At 52.8% G+C, this 23,875-nt stretch overlaps 1 protein-coding gene across 2 annotated transcripts in view; it reads left to right on the top strand.

Moving 5' to 3' along the window:
- The window catches only part of TBC1D22A (TBC1 domain family member 22A), a 273,872-nt gene that overhangs the window by 214,601 nt on the left and 35,396 nt on the right, over nt 1-23,875 (top strand). For both annotated transcript variants that reach the window (XM_033117741.1, XM_033117740.1), the window contains one exon: nt 18,426-18,521. In XM_033117741.1, coding sequence (XP_032973632.1) covers nt 18,426-18,521 — 96 coding nt within the window. The remainder of the gene's footprint in view (nt 1-18,425; nt 18,522-23,875) is intronic.

The following is a 23,875-nucleotide window of genomic DNA, read 5'->3' as shown; positions in this document are numbered from 1 at the left end:
CACTGGTGGGAGTGTAAAGCCACTTCATATAGCATGGGCTTTACCTGGGCGAGCTGAGGATGCGTTCTCCTTGACCCAGGTATTCCACTCCTGGGTTATAGGTACTCAGCTGCGCCGTCCACTAGCCACATGTGGCTATTTATGAATATTAAATTAGATTTCAAAGAATTAAAACATTCAGTTCCTCAGTCTCACCAGCCACGTTTCAAGTCCTTGGGCCCTGGTGGCGAGTGGCGCCAACTGGGCGAGCTGACCTGCTGTCTCCGTCGCTGCAGAGTTCTGCTTCAGGTGCTGCTTTAGACAGTGGCTCCAAGGTGTGATGCTGGGCCAGCAGCATCAGCACCACCAGCACCACCGGGGACTTGCTGGGAATTCCTGGGCCCCATCCCAGCCGCCTTTGGATCAGAAACGCTGGGTGGGTCCTCCAGGTGACTGTGGAGCCGCGAGTTTGAGAAGCACAGCTCTAGAGAGACTCCTACAAATGTGCACAAGCTCCCAGGGGCCCTGATTCTAATAGCAAAAACTGGAGAAGAAGCTCAATCCCGGTCAGTAGTAGTAGACAAACTGGAGTGTTGGTGAGACAGTGAAAACTAAGAATTGTCTACAGCTGTGTGGAATGGGAGTGTATTTCAGGAACACGATGCTGAATGGAAAAAAGTCCTTAATTCACACATCCCTTCTGCTACGTTTATCTGAAATTCAGATCTGGAGGAAACAACTCGGGTACAAAGATAAAGAACAAGGAAATGATAAACATGTATTTCGATAGTGTTTGCCTTCACAGGGTTGGAAACTCAAAGAAAGGCTGGCTTTGGGGAAAGTTACCCAGTAAGTGGTTAGTTTTCTTCTTCTTACACCAGGGATGGCAAGACTAAGAATATTTGTTCTGTTGGACTTCTTTTACTTTCATATATATATATATATATATATATATATATATATATACACACACACACACACACACATGTATGTATATATATAATATTTTTGTATTAACTCTATATTTAGTTAAACAATTTAAAAATAATAGAATATCAAAGTGGTTGTTTGGTTGATCGTGAATTAAAAAAGTAAATTTCCAAAAAGTAAAACAGAGCACCAAAAATGTTATTTTAAATACCCACAGATTAGGTGAATGTTTCATTCGTGTTATCTTAAAGTATATTTGTCAAATTTTGCTTGGAGTTTCCATCTTAGTATTTATTCTTTTTGGGACACAGAAGGATTAGAAATAAAATGCTGGGCAAAGCTTTACCAGTTTTGAGCAGAAGCAAAATAGTGATCATATGTAGATTTAAAAAGGCTGAGGAAATTTTATTAAGTTAATTAAAGACAGCAATTTTATTGTAGCTAAACCATGTTAAACATATATGTCCTAAGTCATGGAGATAAGAAAACATAAAGCCACAATCTGATAGGAAGATGACAGTTGTAATGGAATTCTTTCTTATCAGTGTAAAAGTCGTCAAGTAGGAAAAATAATGGCCAAAGGTCTGAACAATGTAATTTTTATGGTTGAATTAATGTTTATTCACCATGAATCCAGAGATGGGAGAATAGCTGGGCTTTGCGGCCGACCAGCAGCCACGAATCAACGCGGATCCTGAAAGGGGGAGTGGGAATGAAAAGACACTCACAATGATGATGATGCGGCCGGTCTCCAGTGATACTGAAGCACGGAGTTTACTTTTCTTTACCAATATATACCACCTGTGTACGTGCAGCTTAACAATCACGAGTGAGCATTTTCTCATTGAAAGTAAAATTTGCAACTTTTACATATGAACTACAGACTCACTGAAACTCTCCCAAAGTCATTATCTCAATGACAAAGCCCACCAATTACCCTGATAATCATCAGTGATCTGTGTCCGGGAACTGGCCGTTCCCACCTCATTCCTCAGCAGCTTGCAAGCACCCTCCAGGTGTAAGCAGAGACAACGCCTTAAGAGCTAAAACTGAGCCAGTCTGCAAGGTTACAGAATAAACAAGAAATCATGGCTCCCCACAGGGCTTTGTTCAGAAGCAGTGCCGGGGACACCCATAGCTGTGCACACGGCACGCGTGCGTTCATGCCCTCTGGCCAATGTGCGACGCAAACCAAGTGAACATTCTATTTAAACAGTCAAGTTGGGCTCGTTCACCCCGATTAAGATTCCTCAGCTCAGCAGTGCCCACTGAGATGCCCACGCGTGCCCGGCCTTAGCGGCATGTAGTGTGTAACCACCTGTGAGAGGTCACTCGAGCCCTTTAGCCAGTGCTCTTCTGAGTCACGTGAGGCCCTGACCCCACAAGGACCTGTCATTATTCCCTTTCCTTTAAGGAGAAATGTAGCCCCGAACTCAGGAAAGGGTCCATGGGGCCTCTTTGTATCATGTCCTACAACAGAACGTGAATCCACCGTGATCTCAGAATGAAAAGTTAGAAGAAAACGCCGTAGTCCCTTGTTGCTGCAGTCCAGTAGTATTTGCCGTAATATTTGTGTGAGGGGTCAGACCACGCAACAGTCACCAAAGCAAGCCAAGCCATCAGCCGTGGCGACGGCCCTGTCAGCCAATCAGGAAGATGGGCCGATGGCTGTGAGGTGAGAACAGAGCCTCAGCAGGTGGAGAGCAGGACCCAGCGGAGTGAACACACAGGGTTGTCGGGGGCTCTCGAGCAGGTAACACGTGCTTTTACCTGTTGGCCCAGGAACCTATCAGAAGATACACTGGAAAAAATACCAATGCTGTGTCCACAGGCCTGTTCGTGGTGCCACTGTTTGTAACAGCACCACTGACGTCCATCTGTACGGGGCTGGTAGAGTAAACTGTGACAAAGGCACAGGCTGGCGCACTGTGCAGGGGTGGTAAGGGACACAGGTGCTGTTTCCTGGGAAGACAGGTGCCAACAGCGTGTGGTATGCTGTCACCCATCGACTGGTTGGTTGGGAAAGTATGAGTGTGCGCATGCGTGTAGACACACACACACACACACACACACACACACACACACACACACCTCTTTCCCTGAGCACACATTTGCTTATATTACAAACAAAAGGAAAACATCAATGAAATGATAACCCAGAAGCCGGTGAAAGGGTCCGGTCTTTGTGGGGGGTGGGGCACGGTGGGGGCAGGGACGCAGCCGAACTTGACGAAACGCACTGTGGTTCAGCTTTTCACTTTGGAATCACGTATCGCTTCCCATAATTACAAAACCAAACCAAACCTAAATAAGAAAGCTGTCTTGTCAAAGCAAGGACAAAGTTAACGTTTAAAAAATGAGCCAAACTGCATATCAATTGGTGCCTTAATCCCACAGAGAAAAATTACTTCAAATAGACTTCCAAACAATTCGAATGTACAGCCCTACTAGGATATACCTCAACCACGAAAAGAATTGCAAAAATATTTTAAAACTCTGTTCAGTAAACTCTGTTTAGTAATATGAGTGCTGTCTTGAAACTATTACTTACACACGTACCGAAATACTTATATTACACATAAATACATACATTAGGGTAAAGCAAATAAGTAATTACGATAATATAGGAATTAAGATTTTTAACATAAAAGAGAATCAAGCATAAAATCAAAGAAGTAAAAACCCTATAATCTTAAATGTGAATTAAGACTCAGTATGAAGCTGTGGTGTATTTTTCTCTTTAAAGAAACGGGATCGTATCTTGTAGGTACGCACACTGAGACGGTGGGGCCATGCTCAGGCCCACAGTCCCCACACAGTTTCCTGTTACAAGGAACTTGATCCCAGGTCTGGGGCAGCAGGTGTCCCAGGTGAGCCTGCAACGTGGAATCGTAGAGCCAGCGGGGCCTCTCGGAAACTCCTGGGGTCACCCCTAAAGCCCGCTTTCAAGGGGTTCCCAGCTGCTGGAGATGGGAACACAGCATCAGAAGAATTATCACAGCCGCAGATTGGCACCTATCAGATGTGTTGAAGTGCATGAATTCAGAGTGATTTCTAAAGGAATCCCTCGCTGGCTGGCCTTTGAGGGTTGCTAGGGCATCAGTGGGTAAACGAAGGGACAGACTCAAGCAAGTTTTGTGCTTTTCTGGTGATCCAGTGGTTTCTGAGGCAAAGTCAGTCCTTGCAGAAGAAATGCAGCTACAAACGCAGAGGGAATGATGGAACTGCACTGTCACCCTAATGAAATTGACAGGTTAGGGCAGGACCGACCAGTGGCTTCCACAGCCATTAGCCTTGGCTCGCAGGGAATGTGATAATGGATGGATTATCCATCATCTGGCAGCTCCCGGACCGCTGATCAGACATGGGATCACAGAGGAGACCTCGGACATCGCGTCCTCCTGATGTGAGACACGCGGGATACTTCTCCACCAGTTCTTGTGAAAACCCGTCACATCCAACTCGGAGGGAGCCCCCAGGTCGAAGTTCGAGCTGCAGGGCATAACTGGGAGAGGGGACAGTGGTGTACCTGCCATGGGAAAGGAGGCGGCCGGAGCCCAGGGGTGAAACATCCACAGAACAAGTGACCTCACTCACGATATACACACACTGTCTCTCTCTGAAGGCCTGGCCTGGGGGAGGGAGTTGAGAAGGACCAAGGCTTGAAAGGATGTCCAGTAGTGACAGTGGTCGGGGGGCTGGACAGCTGGACACGACACGGGGCAGCTGGGCTGTAGAAAGCTCTGTCCTTATTTCTCAGTGTGTGGCGATGCCTTGTAATTTTCCTTCTTTTAGCTCATAAATTCTTTTCTCTGTTCTACTTTCGGCTATATCTGGAACTCCCTAGAGTATGGCCGTGAGGTGAAAGTGGATTTTTTTGGTTCAGATTAGTTTGAAAACAGAGTCTTGGTCACAGCCTAGTTTACGAGAGCACAGGGTTACGTACTGGCTCCAGCTCGGGGGTCCGTCCGCTCATTGATGACGAGCAAAGGCTCAGAGCGGCCGAGTGGCAGCCCCCCTGAGGCCAGTCCCTGGGGCCTTGGGCACAGCACACAGGCACGCCGTATTTCCTTCACTTCCTGAAGACCCGCTGTGTGCGCTCGCAAAGTGCTGGGGCGACCCTGGCTAAGGGCCGTGGCAGCGTCACCTCCGGCTCCTCAGGCTTTAGCATGTGTGACGGGGCTCGGGAGCTTGTCAGGACTCGCACTGCACACGGAAGGTGCAGGAGACGTTCTCCTTGTGGGGACAGTGCGTGAGCTCGGAGGGCTGCACACGCGTGTGCTGTGTCGGGGGAGGGGCTACAGCGTGGGGGCTGCAGCAGCCCGGTCTCAGGGACTAGGGGCCTCTGAAGACTGGGGCCTGGAGGGGGTGGAGGCCCGTGGTCAGGAAGGGGCCTCAGGAGAGTGGGGCGGGCGCTGGGAGTGGGAACTGGAGTGGGGCGGGGGCTGGGAGTGGGAACTGGAGTGGGGCGGGGGCTGGGAGTGGGAACTGGAGTGGGGCGGGGGCTGGGAGTGGGAACTGGAGTGGGGCGGGGTAAGGGGGCGGACGCCCCGTCACACTCACCACAGGCAGTTCTGCCTTCTGCCACCTGAGCTTGCCACTCCTGCGTCCTGCCCAGCTTCCAGAGTGCCACCGAGTCATCGCAGGGCAGTGAGCGGAAGGTTGGCTTCTCCCTGGAGCGCTGCAGCTCACTCCCCATTGTCTGACTTTTGTGTCTTTTGGCTAAGTTCCGTCTACGGAGAGAAGTGAGGCTTTGAGTTATTAAGTGGCGTGATGTCATTTCTTGCTTCAAAGGAAAAATAATCAGACCCACAGCAGGATTTTTTTCTTTTCAGTTTGCCAGGAATATCCTTGACAAAATTTTAAAAAATGGTAGAGTTTATCAGATTGGACGGGGTAGCGCAGACGCCTCGAGAGTGGTCTCACAGATCAGACAGTCATGCAGTTTTCCGTAACCGCCAGGTCGTCAGCCAGGCAGAGGTGAAGTTTGGGAAACGGGAGAGGCCATCACAAGGGCAGCTGATGCTGGTGACAGAGTTAAACCCTCTTACAGCTCAGCCCTGGCGCTGGCTCCACAGTCTCCCAGGACTTGTGTCGTTCCTGAAGTTGTGACAGCAGCACTAAAACGTCTGCTTTCACGATAAAGGAGCCAGGCATTTGCAGGCCAGCAGCACCATATGCATAGTTGTGAGGTGAACTTGCCTTCGCGCGTCCCCTACCCCCTACACGTCACTGGGTGGTGACTGGCGGCCCATGCTCCAGCGGCTGTGGGACTCACACAGGCGGCTTCCAGTGCCTGTGCTAGCAGCGCTCTGCCCTGAGACCCGCTGGCCAAAGTCCTGAGATCAAGGTCATGGCTGGCGTCTTCACCGGCTTTCACGGTCTGCATTGTTTGCATTGAAGGACGGACGCCTCCCGTAAGGGCCAGAGGCAGGGCGACCACAGGGTGCAGGTGCGGAAGAGGGGCAGAGAGGTGCCCTGCTTTGTGCAATTTCCAGAACTCTCCGAGACCTTCCTGGGAGACTTCTGGGGGCCTTTCTCATCTCAGAGCCATGGGAGTTTTCAGTCCTCGGGGAATGTGGAGGTTTTGCACATTATTTGAGTAGTGAAACCAGTCATGTGGCATTTGAAAGGGCTTAGGTACGCGGCTCTGGGGGACACCGCTCACAACTGAAGACGGATCATGGTCTGCACGGTCATCCAACTGTGATGGTTCCTTTTATGGGTCGGTCTGTCTGGGCCACGGAACCCAGATACTTGGTTAAACGTTGCTCTTGATGTTTCTGTGAAGGTGTCCTTGGAGGAGATTAACATGAAAATCAGTGGCCTTTGAGTAAAGCAGATTACCCTCCCTGGTGTGGGTGGGCCTTGTCTGATCAGCTGAAGGCCTGAATAGGACAAAGAGTGGCCTCCCTGAGCAAGAAGGACTCTGCCTCCAGACGGCCTGTGTGCTTCACCTGCAGCATCCGTCAGCCCTGCCCCGGGTCTGCAGCCCGCCCGCCAGATTTTGGATTCTCCCAGGCTCTGCAATCACATGAACCAGTCCCTTTAGTCAACCAGCCAGTGTCTCTGTGAACAGGTGCTTGGATAACATTGTTTTGTTCCACACCGTTTCATTGTAACGTTGATGAGACACTGTAGGAACATAACTCTTGTTTGTATCAGTGGCCTGTGGTAAAATTGGTTTCATCATACACTGTTTTGCTTCACGTTATAGAACCTGTGTGAGTGAGGCTAAGCGAGGACTTACTGTACACACACACACACATTCCGTTGGTTCTGTTTCTCCAGAGAACCCTGACTTATACATCAACCAAAGAATAAACATTTATTAGGAATTTTTAAATATGTTAGTATTTTTTTATTGTTTTTTTCTTTACTACGTAGCTTTAAAATGTTCATTTCAGTTGAGAATTGTTGATACATTAGAGAGACACCCCAAATTCCAGAGCTGGGAGGAGACTGCGGGTCACCTCCCTTTTTCAGATGATCCCCCCAAGGCTGCAGTGACAAGCGTCCCCCAGTGACTCTCAGGATGAGGTAGATTGGCTGTGACCTTTGTCATTTAACCATTTGGAATGTTCTCCGACGTGGACAGACACATGCCAATAAATGTCCGGCGAAAGCTAATAGAGATTGGCGCAGAGATAATAGATCAGTCACCAGTCACTCTGAGGCCACTGGATGGGCACCAGGCTCATCTGAGCGTCAGGGTTGGGCTGCATAGTGAGCTGTGATTTACAGTTCCAGCCCTAGCCCTTGCCCCAGACGTGGGGGTGTCTGTGTGAATGTTAAAACGGCCGTGCCCTGCATTCCCGCTACGTAATTGTCTAGTGCAGTGGCCTGGCGATGAATATTTCAAAGGAAATCATAGCAAAGATTTTGCTTGCACAGCCAAGTTGCTGCACTTGGATCCAAGCAAAGACCGGGAACCGTTTCTGTCATTTGCATGGCCTCAGAGCTCCATCTACATAAACACAGATCCAAGGCCATTCGTTGTTATTTCGGTGCCAAAGATAATAAGGAAAGCTTAATGATGCAATTAAAGGTGAAAAATCGTTCCTTTTATTACAGTTTCTCTATTATAAAAATACAAGGAAAACTGTTTCTTTGCCTTATGCCCTACATTTTCTAAAACTGTATGTCATACGTAAGTAATTTGCATTTAATCTGTAGTCATTTTGAACTGGAATGTTTTCATGTCATAAGCAAAACTAGCTCCACCACTGTGGAACCTGCATGCGGGTTTAAACTCGTAGCGTTAAGGACATCTGGATTTCCCCAGCCACCAACCAGTAACTGAAGGACGGGAGGGGCGGGGGGGGGCCGGGTGGGACCTCTTCTGCGTCATGTTGCTCATTCTCCAGCTTCTCAAAACTCTAGGCCAAGAGAGCAAACGTGAGAATGGCCCCGCTCGGTGGAGCTGAAGGAAGGCCAGTGGGAAGGTAGTAGCAGGACAGGAGGGCTGCCTCACGCCTGTCGGTGGACCTGGGAGAGGACGCTGCGCAGGGCTCGCCCAAGGTCGTAGAGGTCAGACTCTGAGGACGGGGCCTCGCTGAGGCCACAGAAGGGCGCCAGAGCCACGGAGAACAGCGGTCCCTCCACGTAGTGGTCTCTTGGTGACTCTGGAAAAGACCATTTCAAGTTAGTCTCCAGTCTTTTTCTTTTAACTATGAAAAATCTTAAATCTACAGGAAAGGGTAGATAATAATCTGATGAATGCCTGTGTACTTACTGCCCAGCATTGTGAAATCTAAGAGTTTTTTTTTTCATTTTTGCTTCAGATCTTTTCTTACTTAGAAATTAAATTTTAAGTGTACCATTAAAGCTTCCTCCTCCCTTTCCAGCGGTAACCCCGACCTTGAATTTCATTTTTGTCGTTTTGAAACATGCTTTAGTATTTTTGCCTCACAGGTATGTGTCCATAAACAGTATATAGTGTCATAATGAATATTCCGAAACTTTTTACAAGCGGCATCATACTTCAACATTGCTTGCAACACGCTTTTTAAAACTCAGGTTTATAGTTTTAACAGGTATTCACATTGATGGATGTATACGTCATTTGTTTTCACACTTTGTAGTTTTACGTTGTATAAATATGCTAGAATTTATAAATCCATTCTTCCATTGAAGGACATTTAACCCGTTTCTAACTTTTCTGAAATTGCAGTGTTCAGTCAAACATTCCTGTGCGTGTCTCCTTACACCCAGGTAGCAGGTGCTCTGATTGAGAAAGACTTTTCTGGGCTGCAGCATGCGAGCCTCTGGGTAGCACCAAATCTCCAAACTGCCCTCCACCACCAGCCTGCGCAGAATTTCCTTTGGCCCGTGTCATCTCCTATATTCCGTGTTCCTTGGAAGTTCTGGGTTTGGCCCGTCAGAGAACTGCAAGCGGAATCTCGTTTCTCTCTGCTGGTCCCGTCAACAGTCCATCTGAGTGACTTTTCCCGTTTGTCCTCAGCACTCGGGGCTGTTCACCTCTTTTGCCCAGTTTGTCTTGTTCTAATGGAGTATTAGGGGGATTTAAAAATGCGCATATATACCTCTGTCAGTCATGTATGTGCTGCAAACGTCTTTTACTCGTCTGTCACTTGTATATGCACCTTAAGAATCGTGTCATCTGTCATACATAAATTTGAAATTTTTGTGTAGTTAAATGTAGTGATTTTTAAAATTCATGCTTTTATGGTTTGTTTTTCTGTGTTGCTTTCGGATTCGCCTTGGATTTGGCTTTGTGTGTGGCGTGAAGGAGGGATCAGGCTTTATTTTGTCCCCATGGACAGCCAATTGTCTGCCATTCACTGACCCACGTCAGCACGGTGTGTGTCTGACCTCTGTCCCACTCGCAGACCGGTCTGTCCCGGGCAGGGTCACACGGCCATCAGTAGCCTCACAGATGTCCTGAAAGCAGACGTCAGTCTTCACTCCGTCGTCCCAGCTTCACGGCTGCCTTGCTCTCCTTGCCCTTCGCTCTTCAGCACCAGCTTCAGGGTAAGCTCGTGTTCCACAGAGCACCGCCGTTGGAGCTTTTATCAGAAATACACTGAATTTATAAATTGAAATGGAAGGCAGTTGACATCTCTTCAATATCGAATCTTTTTGTTCGTTAAGTTGGTACCTCTGTATTTAATTTGGTTTCTTGTATGTCTGTTGGAGAGCTTTTACATCTTGTGCACGAGCGTCTCACACACACTTGGTGGAAGGGATTCTCGGCCCCCCCTTCCCCCCAGTGAAAACTGGGCAGGCGTGGGGCCACACACCCCAGGCGCCTGCCTGCCTGCCTGCCTCGGCTCGGCCTGTCAGAGTGCCCCTGCAGGGGGAGGGGCACTGGGCACCCAGGGTCCCCAGGAGCCAGGTGGGCTTCCACTGCGCCCCCATCCCCATCCCCCCGCCGTCTTCTGGGGCACCATGTACGGATGCTGCCTGGTTTATGGATGGTTTACTGGAGAAAATAAAAATCAGGGCCTGCAGCTTTCAGCCGTCGGATCCAATGGGAACGGGCTTGGGCTGTTTTACGGTCACTTCCAAGTGCAGCCGGGCTCCTGGGTGAAGTGTCTCCCCTCAGCTACACAGACTTGTGGCTTTTAGAACTGGTGTCAGTTACAGGGACAGTGTCTCTCCCTGACCCCACAGCCCCTGTCCTCAGACGCTGACCTTTTTCTCGAGGGAGCATTTTAGGAGCCTGGTCTTCAGAGAGGCGATGGGCCAGTGGGAAGCATGTGCAGACCCTGCCCTGACCTCCTGGGGCTTTTGTGATGGCCTGATGTCGCCTGGCGCTCTGTGGGGCCGCGGTGCAGGCACTGCTCATTGTGTGGCAGGAGCCTGACCTTCACCCCCAGGCCTATCATGCGGCCCTCAGGAGGCGTCCGGGGACACTCATGGAGGTGACCAGAGGTCCTGGGGGGCCCCACCTGGGGCCCAGCACCTTCATTGGCCGTCCTGCCCTGATTGGGGTGAAAACAGACCCCAGAGAGCTTTGCAGCCTTGGATGACAGGCTGTCTCTGCTGATAGCTAGGCTCTGAGCTCAAGCTAGGGCTTTCTGTGAGTTCAGGCCAGAAGGTTCTGGAAGGAGAACACCGGGGTGAGCGTTCCTTGACCATGCTGGCAAGAAGCCCACGGGCACAGTGAGTAAGTGGTCAGGTGCCAGCCCTTGGCTTGTCGAGGCCGTGCCAGGGGCCAGCACCTGTGCTGGTAGCTTCCCAATGGGACTTCTTTCTTCAGTTCCCACCCCCATTGGTGGAATGTTCTAGGACGAACCCCTGCTCACTGAGGACTCACCCTGGTGACATTGCTGAGGCGCTGCAGAATTGGCAGTTGACCCTAGGAAAGCTAGGAGTGACTCTTTGTAGTGTGTGGGGTGTGAGCCAGCCCTGGGAGCTCGGGAGGCAGCTGGGACCTAAGCCATGGGGAGGTGGCGGCCCCCCAAGTTCCTGTAAGTGCCCACTTCCAGCTGAGAGGTGTTGTGGGAAGTGTGCGTGTTCTCAGAAGGTGCGAGAAACCCTGGGCTGGAGACCCAGTGAGCGGGAGTGGAGGAAGAGCAGGGAGAAGAGCAGGGCTCGGGTGGCAGAGGGCATCTTAGCTGCCAGGTGTGTGAGCAGGGCCCGGGGAACAATGTAAGCACCATCCCTGTGTTAGGAGACAAGGCCAACGCCCAGGCAGGGCCACACGCACAGCTGGCTCAGTCCTGTGCCCACACCAACAGGGCGCCATCCCGCAGCCGCCAGGTGTGACGGGGCAGCCGTTGAGGCTGTCTGCCTGTCTTCTGATCTGTAGGAAGATGGGCGGTGGTCAGATCCCTGGGCCTTCCAGCGCGGGCCTGGAGTGGGGGCTCCAGGCGTGGGGGCTCCAGGCGTGGGGGCTCCAGGCGGGTGCACAGCGTGCGACCCTGAGAATGTGGGCTGGGGGTGTGGGGCTCACGCTGACGGGCAGAGGGGCCGCAGTGGAAGGGCCGTGTTCCCCGAAGATGCAGTAGACCCACCACGCCCCGGGCAGCAGGGGTGCCGCGGCCTTCCCTCCCTCCATCCCTCCCTTCCTCCCCGAGCCAGCGGCTGCAGACTGGTCACTTCGTCTATGCTTAGACGGTTAGAACACTTGCAGAATTATCTCTGCACTTCTGTGAGATGCCACGCGCGTGCCAGGGCCCACTGCACAGTGTGTGTCTAACTGTCCGAAGCACGGAGGACACGATGTGCATGGTGCCCACAGGAGCTCTGGGCAGTGGGTGTGGCCCAGGCGGAGTCACTGTTGGGTCGTCAGCCAGCGCTACTCTGTTCCTTTAATTAGTAAGACAGGGAACGGTGAAACGATCTGAAATGAAGTGCGCCAGACGTCCCCTTCTATTGTGCTAGAGCCGTTTGTATCACCCATGAGAATCTTGACGACAATATCCCTGACCCTCGCCGAGTGGCGTGAGCGTTTCCCCTGCAGATTGACCGCCCCCAGCCGCAGAGAGGGGTGGGGGTGCAGGTGGGCTGTGGGCTCTGGGCCCTGTTGCTGCCCTCGGCCCACCTGGACGTCCTGCCCCGTCCCTCTGGCAGATCTCTGCTCCGTGCGGTGCCAGCTGCCACTGCCGGCCCTGCCTGTGGGTGAGGGAGCCCTGGTGCCAGGAGGAGAGTGGGGCCTTGGCCGCGCACTCCGGGTCCCCGAAGCCCTCAGTTCTGGGTCTGACTGCCAGCGCTGCTTCTGACCCCAGGGCTGTGGCTGTGTGCACAGAAGGCGAGCAGGACAGGCCCTTGTGAAGGGTCATTTGGGGCAGAGTCACTTGCGGAGGACGCTGGCTGGGTGGGGTGGGCCCCTGGCTGCCGCGTTTGGGCTGAATCTCTGAGGGCTGGGCAGTTTCCATGGGTGCAGGACTCTCTCTGGCTTTGTCTGCTGCATTCTGACAACTCCGGGTTTCCCGAATAGAGCCATCCTGCTCTAGAGATACCCGGAAGCTGCATGGTCTCGCTCAGTAGGCAAGGCCACTGTCCACCCACCCTCCCAATCTGGATGCCCTGGACTGCAGGCCAGCCGGGTGCGGAAGGGGTTGGAAGGCCTGGAGCCAGGTTCCGCTGCCTCCCCAGAGCCTGTCCTGGGGGCAGGGCCCAGCACACCCACTGTGAGCCTGCCTGCCCCAGCGCTGTGCTTCCTGGGGGACTGACACCCCCGTCATCCAGCAGCCCCCCACCTCGACCCCTGAGCGGGGGTTTCTCAAAGTCACATCCTCTTTCCTGGGAGAACTGGTGTCCTGCCGGTCTGGAAATGCCTGGTCCTCTCGGCTGACTTTGGCCCAGTTGGGAAGGCCCTGATGGAACTTGCCAACCCTGGAGACAGTGGGCACCCCTGTTCTGAGCTGGCATTGTCCGGGGGCTGCCTGTGGGACCCCCGCCTCCGGCCCTGTCCCGATCAGGTGATAGTTATTGTCCAGGTTAAGCTTCATTACAGCACAAGGCTGTTTTCCATTATGATACAAATTTTTTATTTATTAAATTGCGATTTTAATATTCACCAAGTCACCAAAGACAAATCATCCACTTAGGCGAAGCTGGAAAGCTCCATTTGTCCCTAATGTTGTGCCCGTAGGAAAGCGGCCGGGACTGCCTTCTGCTCCAGCTGGAGGCGGCTGTGGGGCTGCAGCGTCCCGGCCAGCCTCGGATCCGAGTGATGGGGGCCCAGGGCTGGCATGCTGACTCTGCCCTCTCTGGTTAAATAAAAGCTGTGAAGCAAATTAACAGTGCGAACGGGATTCCTACAGAGGTTCTCATGCTGGAATGTCTCTGAGTTCTGCTGGAGACCTTTGCCCTCAGCATTTGCAGTGTCAGGTACCAATCACGAATTTCTCAGGGCTGGTTCCCCTGAGGCCTTAAGGTCTGAGGTTTGTCGTATGTTATTCAGACACTTTACGTATTGGAAAGGGAGAAGCATGTTTCTTTAGCTCTGTTCTCTGAGTCAAGCTTCCACTAATTCAGCCTGGGAGTTTGCCTGAGCTGCCGGCACGCAGATCCGTGGATTTGGGTGTGTGTGTCATTGCATCCCATCTCTGACCCTGTTGCGGTGCTCGGGGCAGAAGAGGCTCCCAGGCCGGTGCAACAAGGACCTGTGGGCCTTGAAGAGCACCAGGTGGCAAAGGTTACAGAGACCAGCGGGCTCCTGGGACGAGGGCTGGCCAGCTGACTGCCTGGGAGGAACGGGAGGGACCTGGAGGGATGAATGGGGTGGATCTGGCCCAGACCCCTAGGGTGGCAGCAGGTGCAAAGTGGAGGAGAGGCTGAACGGGTCTGGTGTTAGATAAAATGGAGCAGGTCCGATGTCAGGTGGGACGGGGGGCGGGCTGGGATGTCGGGATTGCGTGTCTGGTTCAGGAGTTTGGATGTTGTCCTAACGGCAGTGCCGCTTTGAACTAGCTCTGGGACGAGACGGAGTTCGCTTAGTGAGAAAGAGTGACCTAGTTTCGGCATGAGGACTGGCTGGAGGGGCCGGTGTGCAGACAGAAATCGGGGGCCGTGTTCCTGAGGCCTTCCTGCCGTTTCACTGAGTTTGAATTGTTCGTTGATTTTAGTTCCAGCATAGACACACATTTTAAATTTTAATGGTTATGTATATTTTAATGCGTATTAGCAAAACTGTATCTAGCACATCAGGTCTGTTCTACAAAGCTACAGTAGTAATCCATTTAAGTTTTTAAGGACGTGAGTTGATTTAAAGACAAATAAGGGGCTGGAGGAGAACCTGGTGTCCAGAAGGCCCTTCCTGTCACAACGCTCCGAAGGATGTCGGTGTAGTTAAAAAACAAAACAAAGCATAATGGCAAAGGAAGAGAGACCATCATAGAGCAGAAAACATGAGAGAATGCATGTCTGCAGAGATTAAGGAGGAAAAGCAGAGCTGGTATCTGCCCCTTCGTTTTTAGGGCCCATAGCCTGATTTTAATGCATCTGGAGACCCTTCCGACTACACAGGTCACAGGAGCTAGGGTTCGCCTTTCCTGGCCTTGGCGGTAGAGATTAAAGATAAGGGAAAGAAACAAAACCCTCAGAATTTCCCACCAGTCCTGCATTCACGTGGGCGTGGAGCTCCAGTTCACATGACTCGTTAGTCCTGAAAAACACCAAGCTGAAAAAATGTAGCGTAAAGCAGTCTCAGGGTAAGAGTGCCCTTGGGCTTTGGCAGAAACAAATACAGTTTTTCCCCCAAAGAAAACCATTTGTGATACAAGCCTCCAGGAATTCCAACAGATCAACGTTCTAAGGAACATAAACTCCCAGAGGGGAGCAGTCGCTGAAATCCGAGGAAGCAGGCTACCGAGAACAAGAATAAGCAGAGAAAACAGGCTACGGGAAGAGATGTATCCGAGATAGGCGAGTGTAATATGCGTGGGATGATAAAGGGACATTTTGAATGACAGAAGGAAACGATCACATCTGCAAGGCAGGTCACACTGCAGTAAACCAGCTATAATGGGTCACAGTGGGTTACGTGTTATTGACTGTGCTCCAGGCGTTGTCCTGAGGGCTTTCCATGGTTAATTGATTGAATCTTCCTAATGTTTTACAGATGAGGAAACTGAGGCACAGAGAGCCCCCCCCACCCCCCGTCCCAGTCACACTGTGGCTCCAGGGTCTCTGGCTGTGCTGCCTTAGGGGGCGTTTGGGAAAGCTGATCATGGCTTATTCCAAAAGGCAAATGTAAACCTGCAAAAATGTCGGCATCATATACGTCACGTTCTCTTACAACACAATTAAGTTAGAAATCAATAACCAAAAATCCTAGAGACAAAACAAAACAAAAGCAAACCACACATGTTCATAGATTTAAAAAAACACAAGTAAACCTTGATTCGAACTAGGAAATCACAAAGTAGAAAAATCTTAGAATAATAAAAATACAATTCATTAAAACTGTGGAATGCAGCTACAGTGGGACTTACCCAAAGGAAATGTATAGCCTCAAATGCTTATTCATGTCAGAAATGAAGAAAAGCCAAATATTAATGAGCCAACCATCTATCTTATGTTAGAAAAAGAACTGGTTTCAGAATAAGTCAAAGCCACTTCACATTTGTGTGTGTTAGAATATATCCACAGCAAAAAGAGAAACAAAGTCAGCAGAAGAAAGAATATAATAAAGACAACAGCAGAAATAAATGAAATACAAAAGCTCAGCAGATCGGAAACAAAATCAAAAGTTAGTCCTTTGAAAAGGCTGGTGAATTAAACACACTTCAAGCATGATCGGTAACGAAAATGAGGGCAGCGTAGAGAAGTGGAATTAAGATTCCCAGCCTAGGATATTACTGCAGATGCAACAGGGAGTCAAGGAAAAAAGAGTCTTATGAACAAATTTGGAATAAGGTTCTAAAAATTGGAAGAAGTGTGAAGTGTTTTATAGCCACATAGAAATTGAATCAAGAGTACAAATCTTTCCACGAAGAAAATGCTAGGCCCCGCCCATTACAGAGGGCGTCCAGCAAACCTTCAAGGAGAGACACCCAGTCTTGTACAGACTCTGAGAATGGAAATGAGGAGAGAGGCAAACACACATTCCTGCTGAAGCTAGGCCGGGCGGTTTCAGAAAGGAAACGGCGGCCGGTGCTAGCACCGTGAACGCAGACATCCTAAATGAAAGATTAGCGCTCAGGACCTGGCCATTTAAACGTGTAATACCTTGTGACCAAATTGAGTTTATCCCGGAACGCAAGGCGGGTACGACATTAAAGAAGCTATCATACGGATGTAACTCACCACATTAGCAATTAAAGGAAAACAACCTTGTCGTCTCAGTTGATGCAGGAAAAGCGTGTGATGAAATTCTGCAGCCATCCATGGGAAGAACTCCAGTAAATCAGAAAGAGAAGCAGCTCTTCCAACCTGCTAGCTGTATCTACAGGAAAGGCCCCCAGCAAAACAAATGTTATTATCTGGAGTGAAGTGTGCAAAGCAGGGTCCCTGTGAAATCAGGACGCAGAACACAAGGCTGACACAGTGTTGGGACCTCAGCGTATGAATGACAGCGTCAGCTGGCGCTGGGACATCAGAGGCAGGAACACAATCCGTCTCTTGTTCCTCTGCTTGTCCTCCTGACACACTTGTCAGCCCTCCTGCCTGCCAGTGACCTCCGTGTGGCCGGACCCAAGGCCACTCCCCTGCTCACCTGAACTTGACCCTTCTGCTGCGTCCCCTATTCCTGCGTCTCCTCCCGGCTCCCTTCACCCTCAGTGTGTCCTCCTGGCCTGGATCAGGGGCCACTGTCTTGCAGTCTTGGACTCACCTGTCCACTGCCTACCTGACGTCTCCACTTGGATGCCTCACAGGCGTCTTCAGCTTGGCATGGCCACAGAGCAGACTGTCACCACCTTCCCAGCAAAACACTGCCTCATTCCTTCATCTTCTGTTCCTCAGCATAGCTTGTTTGCTCAACTTCAGAATCTATCTAGACTCGGCCCTCTTCTCACACGCTGCACTACTCCCCCTGGCCTGACTCAGTGACACCTCTTGGTTTTACGATTTCCGTGGTCTCCTAGCCCATCTCCCGGGTCTGCCTGTCCCCCCCGACCCCATGCCATGTCTGTCATCAGCGTGCCAGCCAGAGGCGCCCTCTGGAAGCACGTCCGTCTTCTGCTCAGAGCTGCCGGTCCCTGCAACGAGCCCGCCACCGGGGAGACCCTGGGGACCTGGACCTTCGTCTCCAGCTCCGCTCCCCAGCCCACTGTCTGCAGCCACACAGATCTCGCTGTTTCTGGAACGCGCCAGGGCATCTCAAACCTCAGGGTCTTTGTGTTTCCCCCACATAGCTGCATGGTTCCCCCTCCTTCGGTCTTTGTTTAAATGGCACTTTAGATGACTGAACACCATATACATTGCAAGCCACCCCCCTCCCCAAACGCCCTGGCAATTTCCCATCCCGCTTCCTGGCCTTCTTTTCCCACAGCGTTTTACACACTGTGTTTTATTTATTTACTAGTGAACTGTTACCAGTGGCCACACAGTATCACAGACGTGGCAGGGTTGTGAAGGTGGCAGGTCCGAGTTCACGGGTGTGTGCCTGACCGGAGGGGCTCTGAAGCCAGTGAGGTGTGAGCCCCGAGGGGCAATCTGAGGTGGTGGAGGGGGGTGGGGGCAGGACTTGAGGGGCGACCTGTCCTCCCCTCCCAGCACTGCTGTCCAGGAAGAGCAAGGCCCTGGGTGGGGGGCAGGGGACTCGGCCCCTGTGGGCTGTGTCCCTGTGTGGCATAACCCCCGCCCCTCCAGTCGTGTGGAGTCAGCGCCCCTGGATTGGCCTTTTATTACTGTTGGCTGTCATCTGTGTGGGAAAGAAAGTGGACAGCTGTTGAACTTGCCTAAAACCTGGTCTGCTATTCTCGTCTAATTTCCCAGGCGGCTGGGACTTAAACAGAAAAACGTGTCTGTTTTGATGAGAGGAGACTGTGGAAACTGTGGCGTTAAGTATAGGTGAGCCTGCACCCCGGCTGTGGTCTGCTCGAACCGACGAGCCCCGGCACCCCGCACACTAATGCCTCCCGTCTTCTCTCTTGCAGTCTGAGCCCGAGGGCTTTTCTCATTTCCACCTCTACGTTTGCGCTGCGTTTCTCGTGAGATGGAGGAAAGAAATCCTAGAAGAAAGAGATTTCCAAGTAAGTAAACAAACGCCTTAAAAAGACTCCAAGTTTGGTTTTCTACATGGAGAACAGCTTCCCACAGCCCAGCGCGTGGGAAGAGCTACTGGAAAGAGCTTTGAGACTCTGAGTTCACCGACCTCCTGCTGTTTGAAAACTGTCACACTGAGGCCACACTCAGCCCCAGGTGTCATCCGGGTGGCTGTTTCACAGGCTCCAGCCTGTGTGTGTCCCCAGTAGTGTGGCCTGGAGGTCCCGTGCATGAGCAGCAGCCTGGTGACAGCAGCTGGGCTGTGATGCTCTAGGGAAGGTTCTGGAGACGGTGCCTGCCACTGGTCGCTGCTGACACGGCGTGTCGCTCGCGTCCACGTGCGGTGTCCTCAGTGATGTGGTGGGAGAGCCACACGCGCACGCATGTGTCAGAGGCCCTGGGCCTGACCTCGGGGTTCCGTGCGGGCGAGTCCGCAGCCCCCCCACCCCGTGTGCCTGTGTGCAGTCGCCCGATACCCGGGGGGTGTTGCTGCCTTCACGGGGTGACACCCCCGGCACCTGAGGTGCTGGGTGGGCCGTCCTGCTGCCCAGTGCGTCCCCCACCCCCCATCGGGGGAGTGGGTGCCTGTGGTGTCATGACAGCACCAGAGTGGGGACAGGGACCGGCTCTGCCACTGACCGGCTGAGGTCACTGTCCGCCACTTCACCTCCTCGGGCCCCTCACCTTTCAGGCGACGCCCAGGCTGGGAGGCCCAGGCTGGGAGGCTCGGGCTCCCAGGTCGTGGTGTGGGGGCTCTGGGCAGCGTGCCTGGCCTCGCTCGTGGTGCCTCAGCTCCATGTGTCCGACGGCTCTGAGGACCTGCTCTGCCCACTGAGGGCCAAGGGAGCAGCGGGGGCGTCCTGCCTCACTGTCCAGTGGTGTCCTGGGTGGCCGGGAAGGTGAGGGTGTTGCTGCTGTCCAGCTGGCCCTGCAGGGCTTGCACGGCCCTGTGGGATATCGGTGCCGGCTCCAGGTCCCGGGTCGGCTGTCACCCCTGCTTCCCATCACTGTCTGTAAAGTGGGTACAAGGCCCCAGCCTGCCCCGGCCGGCTTGTGCAGGGGGTTTGCCATCTGCCTCGCCCCTTTCTTCCACCTGCTCCCCAAATAGGGACAGTGCTGCCAGGGTCCCCTTCCCACAAGGTGGCTCACATCAGACCAGACACACACTGGCCATGGTGGGCAGCAAAGGGGCCGCAGTAGGGCCATGACCCCGGGGCTGGAGGACAGGAGGGAGCGGCCTGGGCACAAGGGTCCCCCAACTGGGTCTGGGGACGTGCCCGGCTGGGAGGTCGGTGCTGGCCCCTCTGGCCCCGGCCCCATGTGGGCCACCCATCTTGCTGCCCCTCACGCAGAGCCCCTGTGGTGGGCTGCCCAGGGCTCTGCAGCGTGGCAGATGTGACCGCCCTGTGGCAGCGTGTCCACCGCCTTGGAAGTGCGGTGACGAGCCCACTCTTAGTCAGCCCGCCGTATTTCATCATGCTTTGTAAGAGACACCATGTGTTTGCTGTTTGAGTGGAGACATTGCCCTGCTGTAATTGGAGGGTACGACTTGGGCAGCAATTTACCAGCCTTCTCAGCCCTGCTCACTTATGTTGAAACTGGCAGAGGCCGGGGGGCGGAGGGGGCAGGTACAGCCCAGTGGCCGGGGCGAGGGCAGGCCCAGCGGTCAGGGGGCAGGGGGCAGGCGTGGCCGAGCGGCCGGGTCGGGGGGCGCTGGACAGAGAGCGTGTTATGAACTCCGCAGTGTGTGGTGGAGAATTGAACTAAATGGGAAAGGAAATAAGAAGAGAAAATACAAATTAAGAACCTTTGGCGTCCTGGGGAGCGCGAGGGAACTGCGTGTGCAGTTGTGACATTTCAGGAGAATGACTCTGCCCCCGTGGAAGACAGCCTGAGTGGCTCAGGCCCAAAGCTGGCGTCTCCAGCAGTAGAACATTCGGGGAAACAGCTTTAAAAGCCCTCGGTCTTCACGGAATTGTAATCTGCCCCGTGGGAAATAAGGTGTCTTTCTGCGTCATTTCCATAGGGACAGAACAGTTTTCAGAGGAGTGAGTCTCCCAGGAGGGAGGCCGAGACTCTCCTGGTGTTAACATGGCCGGCGAAGGCGGTGGCTTTGCTCCTTCCCCAAGGACGCGCCCAGGCAGAAGTTGGGGTGCCGCTGCTTTCCTGTGGGCCTTGGTGTCGGAGGCTCGCCGAGGCCGATGGTCTGCTTGCGCCCAGTTCTGTGAGCGTCCGTGAGGGCCTGCTGGGCCGTCGGCATGGAGGGGGCGCCTTCTGCCGTGGGCGCTAGCGCCTGTCCTGAGCTCTGGTGCCCGGGAGCTTTGTGCTTCCCCTGAGGATTTGCCGACCCCCCCCCCCGACCCCCCAGCGATGACTGATTCCCAGTGCTGACCCACCAGGTCCGAGCCTCAGCGCCCACAGCCTGGACTCTGCTCTTCATCGGCCTTTTCTAACCAGATTTTGTGGGGTCCCGGGTGGCAGGAGCTCCTTGTGCTCAGTCTTACCTCCCCTGGGGGCACGCTCCACCTCTGTGGGGTTTATAACAAGAGCACTGGGGCGCACAGAGGGGGCGGGACCCGTGCAGTGAGCAGGACGCCCCCCCCCCCCAGGCACACGTGGAGGCCGAACCAGCCTTTGAGGGGCCGGCCCCAGCCTGTTCAGCGGTCAGAACCCTTCTCGGCCCCTGTTGGTGGGGCTTGTGCTGCCCCAGAACTCAGAGCGTCTGTGAGGCGTCTGTGTGTCCTCCCAGCATGCTCCGCCTCCCGCCTGGCCACAGCCTCAGCTCCAGGCGATGGTGTTCCTGGGCTCTTTGGCCGATTTGTAAGCACAGCATTAACAAAATAGGTGAAAATAAGCCATCCTGGAAAGCATTATGTCGGTTTTATCCCCAAAAGCATTTATCTACGCTTTTTCATTTGGCATCCCAGCACCAGGGGTGTGACAGCAGCACCCTTTGCTGCCCCCGCCCCTCTGGTCCTCGATGGCAGTGGTCTGTGTCACCTCGCCCTGTTGAGGGCAGTGCCCAGCGGGATGGTCCCTGCCCTCCGACCTGGGCTGTGACCCAGAAGCCGTGGGGACTCAGAGACGCTCTGTGAAATTGGGAGGGTCTCGCCGGGTAGGACTTGGCACTGCTGCCTTTGGTTTTGAAGAGGGCAAGTGCCTTAGACGCACAGGAGCTGGCAGCATGCAGTGTTTGCTTTTTCAGAGTAGAGACAGTAATTTATGGTGAAGGGAGCGTGGGACTTGCAGTGACAGCGTGGACCTTCTCTGTGGTGACCTCAGGAGTCTGTTAATATCTGCAGTTGAGGAGTGAGCAGCCTCCTCAGGAGGGAATCCCCCGCCGACTCCCCCCCGGCCCCATGCGTGTGTGTCGTGTGGGTGCGTGTGTGGTGCTGCCAGCCTCGGAGGCCGGTGAGCGCAGGGAAGCCCCATCCGTCCACAGGGGGCACCTGGCCCCGCGCCCGCATCCCGGTGAGCACTCACCCCCTGCGCGGTGCCCGCCTGCTGTGGTGGCCCAGGCGCCGTCCCCTTGTCTCTGGGGCTTGCAGGTGGCTGCTCAGTGGACTAGGCAGGACCGGGTGAGTGTCGTGCCCTGTGGGAGGGCCTCGGTCTGCCCTGTTGTCCTCCTGTGGGACGGTCATCAGTGCTGGTCCGGCACTCCCCTCGCCTTCCCTCTGGGCCAGGCCCTGTGCTGTCTTTCAGGAGACTGGGTTCCCCCACGAGGGGCTATGCTGGCCAGGGGGGGACATGAGTGAGGGGTGGGTCTCACTCAACGTGAGGCCTGGGCCAGCAGGCCTCTGGCTGGAGGATGTATAGTGATAAATCAGGTGAGGGGCGCAGGGGGGCGAGAGAGCAAGGAGAGGGCAGGGGTGGCATCCGGATCACTGAGCGATGAGCTGGGGCGCGCTCTGCAGACGGGGTGATTCAGTAACGTTGGTGCTGAGAGTACACGGCGGGGGAGGGGGTGCGGCAGGAGGCGAGCTGAGAAGGAACAGAGCCAGGAGGTGTCCTCCCCAGGACAGCGGAGCCCTGGATGGGATGGGCGCGGGGGGGAGGACTGGATGTAGTAGGATAGTGACTTCAGGGAGGTGGTGACAGTAAGGTGGAGCCCTGTGGGAGAGGCGGCAGGGGCCTGAAGGGGGGATGGAGGGAGCAGATTCAGAGGCGAGCAGTGGGGAGACACACCTGGAATGGAAGGAGCCCTAAAACGTGAGGTGGGCGCCCCGGCTAGGGCGGCGGCAGCTGGCTGTGCTCTCAGGCGTTCAGGGAGCCGTGCACATCTCCTGGGGCCACAGCTCTCAGGCTTTGCAGTTAGAATCGGGGCAGAGGCTTCTGGGAATGGAGACACGGTGCTCCCAATATGTCGGAAAGTCTCGATTTGTGCACTTTTCCATCAGCGTATTAAACTTGAATTTAAGACTTTACAAAACAGACAGAACAAAATTGGATTAAGCAATTGTAGGAGACTTTCAGCATATTAATCAGGATAAAAATACGGTTATTGTGAAGCTGAATCACAAAAAACAGGGTGGCTTGAGAGGTCTGGGGGTGGGGGTTGAACAGTACATATGGAGGCTGCATCTTTTGTCGAAAGTATTTGTGGGATATTTGCAAAATTAGTCATCTGAGCCACGCCATAAAAATTGTCAAAATCTGAAAAACTGGAGTAACCCGGGCTCCATATTATTCCAAAAACTGGACTAATATATTTGCTGAGCACAGTCCTTTAAAACTAGATAATGATAAAGTTGAAACTGAAGAATCAAGCATTTGAAAATAAAGAGCCCTCTTCAGAGTAACGTGGGTCAAGATGACAGTGACCTGTAAATATATTAGGTTGGTGCCAAAGTAATTGCGGTTTTTGCAATTTTTTTAACCTTTTAAACCGCAGTTACTTTGGCACCAACCTAATAGAATGGTATTTAAAAACGTACGTGGCCAGTGCTGGGCCTGTCAACAAATTCACAACCAAAATGCTTTTATTTATTTAACATTAAAATATAAACTAACCGTTTAACTGAAGAAGTTAGATATGGAAAAATACAGTGAATTTACAATAAAGCCAATAAAGGAATTAATCAGTGAAAATAAATGAACGGATTAGAAAACTGAGTTAAGTAAGTACATCTCAAAGGGCCCTTCAAAAACGTCAGTAAAACAGTCCATCCTTTACAAAGCAGAACCAAGATAAGGAGTGAAAACAACAGTCCTCCTCCATATTGGCAAGGAGAAATTTATAGATTTGGGCAGAATGTAAAATGCCAAAATTGCCTCAAGATGAGGTTAGAAAAATAACCTGAACGGACCCATAATTTTGGGAGAAATTCCAACATTGTCAGAA

Source organism: Rhinolophus ferrumequinum, chromosome 10, assembly GCF_004115265.2.
Source record: "Rhinolophus ferrumequinum isolate MPI-CBG mRhiFer1 chromosome 10, mRhiFer1_v1.p, whole genome shotgun sequence".
NCBI classification, from domain to species: domain Eukaryota; kingdom Metazoa; phylum Chordata; class Mammalia; order Chiroptera; family Rhinolophidae; genus Rhinolophus; species Rhinolophus ferrumequinum.
The sequence above is the reverse complement of the archived record's forward strand: the minus strand, read 5'-3'. Positions and strand labels throughout refer to the sequence as shown.